The sequence below is a fragment of the Gobio gobio genome, assembly GCF_949357685.1.
Source record: "Gobio gobio genome assembly, chromosome: 10".
NCBI lineage: Eukaryota > Metazoa > Chordata > Actinopteri > Cypriniformes > Gobionidae > Gobio > Gobio gobio.
Window position 1 is genome coordinate 48,675,083 of NC_137116.1, and position 8,096 is coordinate 48,683,178.

An 8,096-nucleotide genomic window follows, 5' to 3' on the forward strand; every position below is an offset into this window, starting at 1 on the left:
TGCATAATTTACTGTGATTACTATAGTAAGTACATGTGAGATATCTAACAAAGACATTGTAAAATAGTGTTACCATTAATTTAATATGTATGTGATAAAAAGAATTTAAATTTTTTGTAAATAAAAAAAAAAAACCATATAAATGAAATATGATGTAACAAATACTAGTGTGATGCATACATTTTAATTATTTGAATGAATTTAAGTCTTTCTTTTTTATTATTGTGGGTCAATGTGCTTAACTTAAAAATGTCACATGCTAAATGATCCTTAGTAACCTTCATTTTATTTTATTGTTTTTCTGTTGAATTTTGGGGATTTTTGAAATATCTTGACTGTTTAATTTTTTGCGGGGTTGTTTTTGGAGATTATAAAAAGTTTCCCGTTGAGGGTCTGAGGAGCTCAAATTTGCAAGACAACAACTTTTATTTAGGGCTTAATCAAATTCAGAACCCTTTCGCTCTCCAAGAGTTTTGTTTTCTCTCTTTCTTATTTTGTTCCTCTTTAATGAACTTCGAGAAAGTTAGTTTCCTGCCAACATAGGACCAATTGGGTGCTTCTTCTTTCAGAGCTTATAAATAAACCCAGGGATGAACTGTATATTTACTTAGAACGAGTTTGTTAGTTCTCTTTGTTAGTTGCAAGATGTAAACTGAGTTTGACTTGACATAACTTGCCCCATAGCAATCATTTCTGTATGAGAAAATACTTTTCTATATGATTTTTCTTGTTTTGACGACTTCTATTCTGTTCAAATCAAAACATTTGATGAACTTTATTTCTTTTTGATTGAGTTTTGGCCCAGCAGGGGGTGTCATTTGCCAGTTGGAGGATGCACACTTCATGTGTGGTGGGTGTGGGTGGCCTTGAACGACAGAGCGAGAAAAAGAGAAGGCAGTGAAAAAAGGAAAAACGGAGCGTAAAATTGTCGCAGTCATGGACTTGCGCTCAGAACTGCTCAAGTCCATTTGGTACGCTTTCACCGCTCTAGATGTGGAGAAGAGTGGAAAGGTGTCCAAGTCACAACTAAAGGTGAGCTGCAAATCCTTTAATCCACTATGATAAAACTTTAGGATGCTGAAAAATGGGGTTCCATACGGCTCTTATATCTCAAGGTCTTAAAAGGGTATTCCTCAATCTGAAAGAGAAGAAAAGGCAATGAATTACATTATTTTTCGCCTTCCTGTTTTATGCTTATGCTTAAAAAATGCTATGCACTTGCTTTAACTGCTTGCGATGTGTTTCCTGTGTGAGCAAATCATCAAATGCCACATGGTGAACTTGCTGAATATCTGGGTCACCGGTTTTCATTTACAAATTACCAATTATAAAAGTAGCCTACCTTTAGAGGTCTGTGCATTCATACATTTAAATATTATTTTTATGGAACGGCAATTTTTTTCATGTATTTTAAAGTGCAAATTATGCCCGATCTCATAGGGCTTGAGGTTTCTGAGTTTCTTGTTTAGTTTTGCAAAATTGTGTATTCAACAAGCATATACTGCAGTACATAACCTTGTTATGTTTGGACAGACGCCTTTGTATGGATGTAAAGATTGTTGCTTAAGTTTAGTCCCATGATTAGGTTTAGTCCAGTCCACATCTCAAGATGACCAGCTGTAATGGGGCATCTCTGAGCATGGGGCATTGTGGGTCTGAAGCGGTAAATGAGCTCAAACTGATCAACTTTGAATCTTCAGCTTTGAGAATAGTGGCCACCGGATGTGTTCTCTGAGATCAGAATCTTTGTTTGAGCTACCCCTCTCTAGAGGAGACACATCAGACACCCCTAAACCTGCTGCTAACCACAGGACTAGCATTTACTACAATCTATTTTCTGTTTTCTTTCTTTTTTCCACTTCAGTCCACACTCTCAGCTATGTCATTTTCAAAAAACCTTTAGAGAAGTTCCTGAGCAAAGTTAGAGAAGTAACACAATGTAGCCCTGCTGTTGCCGGAAGGGTTTAGTGATGCTTTGGAATCTAACAGCAAATTATTCTTCAAAATCTTGCCTATTGTTGTCTCTAGTACACTGTAAACCTGAATAAGTTGAGCTGACTCAAAAAAGAAAATTGAGGCAATCAGTTACATCATAATGATCTTCCCAATTTTAAGTAAGCAGAACCATCAAGTTTTGAGTTTGTAGTTCTCATGCATGTTAATTTCTCCTAACTTGAAGTACTGAGTTAGCTAACTCATACATTTTGATAGCAATTAACATAAAAGATTTAGTTAATTCACTTTTTTATTTTGAGTTCAGATCTAATGTTATTTAGTTCACTGTAAACCCTAATAAGTTGTTGTTGTTTTTTATTAATATTTTGTAAGCTATAACAAACTAATTCAGAAAATCCCAACTTGCTAATTTGCTAACATGTTAACAATAGCATGGTATAGCACGTGATGGCAACCCTCCAAAAACCCACATTAAAAAACATTAATCACTACTAAATCTCCTTTACCATTGCTATGAAAAAAAACATTATTAACACTTAATTTTAGCATTTACGCTCCCTTTTGAGTACCATGGGCAAAGCATGCTGGGAAATAAAAAATCCCAGCCCAGTTTCAGTTAAACTTAAATTTAGTTACTTAAGTTTATTCAACTCAAAACAAGGAAACAGTTCAGTTAACTTGAAATTTGTCTGTGCTGTGAACTCAAAAGTAAAAGGAAAACAGTTAATTTAACTGAACTCGTTTAATTTAAGTTTGTCCTACTCAAGCCAATTTAATATTTTGAGTGTTAGGGTTTACAGTGTAGTATTTCAAAGTATTAATAAGTAAATAAAAAATAACTTATGATATCAATATCATGAATTCAATCAAACCTCTGTGAGTAGTGAATGCTAAAATTAATATGGATAAATACTTCTACCTGTGGTCTGCTTCATTTCAAGATCTGTGGTCTTTTGCAATCTTTTCTAATTTTGCAATTACGAATGTAGCTTTATTTAAAGATTGTGAAAGGCTGAATTGATCTATGAAGTATCAATGAAATCCCCTGTAATGTTATGTGTATTTATGACTATTGGCGAATGTGGTTGTTTAAGATGTGTGCTGTTGCTCTGCAGGTCTTGTCTCACAATCTTTACACAGTTCTGAGTATCCCACACGACCCGGCGGCTCTCGAGGAGCACTTCAGAGACGATGATGACGGTCCAGTGTCCAGTCAGGGATACATGCCCTACCTCAATAAATACATCCTGGACAAGGTACACAGCCTTGCTACATTCTCATACACTAGTAGCCATTTTGTTGAGAATTTCTGTCAGACAATATGTTTGTTCCTCCAGCACTCATACCAAAAAAAATGAAAATTCACTGATTCTATGTTGTGCTTGTCGAAATGGCAGTCATCATAAACTTTTGATAAAAGTCATAATTTATCATGAACATTCTTGCATTTCTTGATGTTGTAGCATGATAATTTCTGACTTGAGAGTTTGTCTCCTCTCTGTAAGGTGGTGGAAGGCACGTTTGTCAAAGAAAATGTGGATGAGCTCTGCTGGACTCTCACTGCCAAGAAGAACTATAGACCTGAGGGAAAGAGCATTTTACCTGGAAAAGACGCCTTTCGGCTCTGGTGTCTGTTCATATTTCTATCGGAGGACAGATATCCACTGGTCATAATCCCTGATGAGGTGAGAACCATGTAGGATGAATTAAAGGGATAGTTCACCCAAAAATGAAAAATGTTGTCATTACTTACTCACCCTCAAGTTGTTTCAAACGTTTTCAAATTCTTCTGTTGAACACAAAAGATATTTTAAAGAACAGACAGTTGACAGCACCCATTGACTTCCATAGTAGGAAAATAAATACTATGGAAGTCTACCGTCAACTGTCTAGTTATCAACATTATGTAAAATGATCTTCTTTTGTGTTCAACAGAAGAAAGAAACTCATAATAAGTAAGTAAGTAACAACATTTCCATTTTTGGGTGAACTGTCCCTTTAATGCGTCTTATTTAATACATTTTAAAAGCCTTAAATAATCCCATAGTACACAGTTTTGCTATGTAGTACTAGATGTTTCTTTACCTGGATTGCAGGCTGTTACAGGATTAGTTCACTTCAAAATGAAAATGTTCTGATATTTTACTCACCCCCCCCCCCATCTCATCCAAGATGTTCATGTCTTTCTTTCTTCAGTCGATAAGAAAGTAGGTTTTTGAGGAAAACATTCCAGGATTTTTCTCCACATCATAGCCTTCCATGGCAACCAAAATGTTGAAGGTCAAAATCAATGCAGTCTCAAAGGAAGGGCTTCAGAGGCTCTGCGCCATCCCAGACGAGGAATAGGGTCTTATCTAGCAAAACCATCGGTCATTTTCCCCCAAAAAATTAAAATGAATATACTTTTGAACCTAACTTGCTCATCTTGCGCTGCTCTGCAGCTCGCCACGGATTGCGCAATCACGTCGAAAAATTTGCGCAAGACCTAGGTGGAAGTACCACCCCAAGCGAACGTGCGAGGACTAATACAATCGCCCTTTACCAAAAAACACTCCATCTTCAACTTCAAAATCGTCCGACAACGTTGTTTTACCTTTTGTTTGCTAAAGGCCGCTTGTATTAGTTTTCGCAAGAGTGCTTTGTAAACACAGGGGCGGAACTTCTGCCTACGTCTACCGTGACCTTTCTGACATGATTATACAATCATTGGCACGTTGCAGAGCAGTGCAAGATGAGCAATTTAGGTTCAAAAGTATATTCTTTTTTTTTATTTTTTTTATTGTTGTTGAAAATGACAGATCCTTTCGCTAGATAAGACCCTATTCCTCGTCTTCGAAGCCCTTTGAAAATGAATGGATTTGGACCTTCAACATTTTGATAGCCATGGAAGTCCTGGAATGTTTACCTCAAAAAACTGAATTTCTTTTTGACTGAAGAAAGAAAGCAATGAGCATCTTGGATGAGATGGTAGGTGAGTAAAATATCAGGAAATTTTCATTTTGAAGTGAACTAATCCTTTAAATAGTGGCTCCAAATATTATTGTGCACTTAACCCTCACTTAATGCCACGCTGAAATCAAAATGGACAGTTCTTCTTTTTTTTTTTTAATATTGCTGTATTTATTATAAATGATTTTAATCATAAAATCAAAACAGCTTCCCCTCCCTCTTGCAGTGACACATTTTCTCTTTTCTGATTATGCGTTTACTGGTGTGAGAGCGGGACAACCTGTCCCTCACATGAGATCGACCAATAGCAAACCACAACCATCCAATGATCCAATCAATTCCAGATGGACAAAATCAAGTCCAGCACTCTATTTTTTTCTTGTTTGAGAAGCCATTTCACTCGGATATACGTCACAATAGAGAAGAAAAGACTATCGCAAAATGTATCAATTGAATTTGATTGCGTGCCTAGTGGCATTAACATAAGGAGGTTTGCTAGGTTTCAAATGATAAAACGACAGATATATTGTTCAAAATGAAGACAAAAATACACATAGTTGTCGGAAGCTAATGGATTTTGTTAATAGTTAATGTGTTGAACGTCACCTGTGGTTATTCTAAGAAGTGACTTCATGTGGACCAATTTGTTAACAGTCCAAAAATGCCTCAGAAATGTGAACTTAGTTCTGAGAAAAGCTCGAACATATTTTTTAACATTATCTAATGCAATGACATTCATACATTTTTAAGTTACTTACAAATACACCTACAATACTTTATTACTACTTTATTAATACTTTTTAAAACTAGACTGTATATATATTTTGTACTGTTGTCTGTCCCTTGACTCGGTTTCATTTCTGAGAACAGTGTAAATCACATCAGCCAGGCCGTAAACCTGCTGCTAACCACAGGACCATCATTTACTATATGCTTTTTTCTGTTTTCTTTTTTTTTCTTTCCACTTCAACCGAAACTTTTAATCGTCAAACCCTTTGCAGGTTTTTCAGTCTCTGACAAAATCATTCAGCCAGATCTTCTAGTGGTCTGTCATGTTCTCTTTATTTTATCTGCTTTTCATTGTGAACGGGAAAACATGCCAATATATGCTTAAAATAGCTTTTGTCAGGAAGCGAGGGTGATGTTGGTGTCAGTGGGAAGATGTCAGAGTTGCATGGTTAATTTTTTTCTCTCAATTATTTGTTTGTGCTGAATGCGTCTGTTTTCCCACCGCCCTTGTGCTGTTTCTTGTCTTGCAGCTTGGTTGATTTCCTGTGCCCCGTTTTGCAACTGTTGGTAAAATTATAATGTAACTTGTGACAGTTTCATAGAAGAGAAGTAAGAAGTAAGAGAGAATGGACTAAAGACAATACATTTAAAATGATTTCAATATTTAAATAAACATGTGTTTGTATTGTGCCTGTTGAATGCAATATCTTTAGGCTGGCTGGCAAAGGCTCAACAGCTGCGTCAGATGTATCTGCTCTTATCTTCACAGAATCACTCATGAAAATGTTATTGGGTTTTTTTTTTCACAGGTTGAATATTTACTCAAGAAGTTATGCATGGCCATGAGCGTTGAGCTGAACCTTGTTGAACTCGAGGACTTCATTTCCCAGGATTCCGTTCAGCAGAACGGCTTCTCTGTATGGGCCTTTCTGGAGATGATGAATTCTGGGAAACTAACAAGGGGCATTGTCAAGGAAACCATCAGCATGGCAATAGAGGAGGTGTACAGGGAAATAGTGGGTGATGTTCTGAAAGAGGTATTCGCATTATATATTATTTATACATGCATATATAATAATAAAAATCTATGTGTATATTATAATTTTTTTTATAATTATTTATATTTGTTTAATATTTATATAAAAATTATATAGATCTATAGATATAGATGGGTAGGAAAAAAAAAATATATACACATGTGCACACACATGCATACATACATACTACACTCATACATACATACATGTACACACACATACATACATACATACATACATACATACATACATACATACATACATACATACATACATACATACATGTACACACACATACATACATACATACATACATACATACATACATACATACATACATACATACATACATACATACATACATACATACATGCATACATACATACATACATGCATGCATACATACTACACTCATACATACATACATATATACATACATGAAAGATGTCTCTTTATGAATGGAAAGCTAAAAGGAACCAGATTTATTTTAAATCAAATTTTGTGTGACAGTGTAAAAGTTTTGCTGTGATTTGATCTCATGCTTCCTTGTATCAAGTATTAATTAATTAATGTCTTTTAAAAAATGACGGACCCCAAACATATACATACACATACATAAGCACAGACGCATACAAGCATGCGCGCGCACACACACACACACACACACACACACACGCACGTCTGGTTCACTATCTTTGTGTGGACTCTCAATAGCTGTAATGGATTTTATACTGTACAAACTGTATTTCCTCCCCTTACACTAACCCTACCCCTAAACACAATCCTTTTGGAAAATTGTCTGCATTTTCACATTTAAAAAAAAAAAAAAAAAAAAAACTCTGGAAAATGGTATTCTGTATGATTTATATACAGTTTCCTCATAGGGACCTCAATTTAGGTGACACAAGTCCCCATGAGTGGGTGTTTATTCAGAAAAAACATGAACACACACACACACACACAATTATATAAAAACAGCACTATTTCCAGAGAAACGTTTTATCCATGATAACATTCTAATGTGACATAGGTGTGTGAGATATGAGATATTGATATTGAGATTCATAAAAGTGTTGTGCTTCTTGACACCAGGGATATCTGTGGAAGAAAGGTCAGTTGAGGAGAAACTGGACAGAGCGTTGGTTTACCCTGAAACCCAGCACTTTAATTTACTTCACCAGCGAGGACCGCAAAGATCGCAAGGGCAACATTCAGCTAGATGGAAACTGCTGTGTAGAGGTAGGGTGGTACGAGTGTCTGTGGTTAGCATGTGTTTGTTAGAAATAAAAACTGCCGTAGTATCACAGTCACCTCCTATTAAAAGCATATGAGACCGAAAGGAACTTGTCAGCATAATTAGTTGGTTATTGACATTGTGGCCAGTAGGTCACGTTTCCGCTCGCTGGCCATTAACACACAGTTCAA

General features: G+C 35.9%; 1 protein-coding gene across 2 annotated transcripts in view; it reads left to right on the forward strand.

Annotated features, from left to right (window-relative positions):
• The first annotated feature begins 761 nt into the window (after positions 1-761).
• def6a (DEF6 guanine nucleotide exchange factor a) overlaps positions 762-8,096 on the forward strand; it is a 13,765-nt gene continuing 6,430 nt past the window's right edge. The window contains exons 1-5 of one of the 2 annotated variants that reach the window (XM_079827495.1): positions 762-1,032; positions 3,072-3,212; positions 3,462-3,641; positions 6,444-6,671; positions 7,764-7,910. In XM_079827495.1, the coding sequence (XP_079683621.1) occupies positions 937-1,032; positions 3,072-3,212; positions 3,462-3,641; positions 6,444-6,671; positions 7,764-7,910 (792 nt within the window). In that variant the 5' untranslated portion in view covers positions 762-936. The remainder of the gene's footprint in view (positions 1,033-3,071; positions 3,213-3,461; positions 3,642-6,443; positions 6,672-7,763; positions 7,911-8,096) is intronic. The other variant, XR_013817332.1, reaches the window with a different exon arrangement.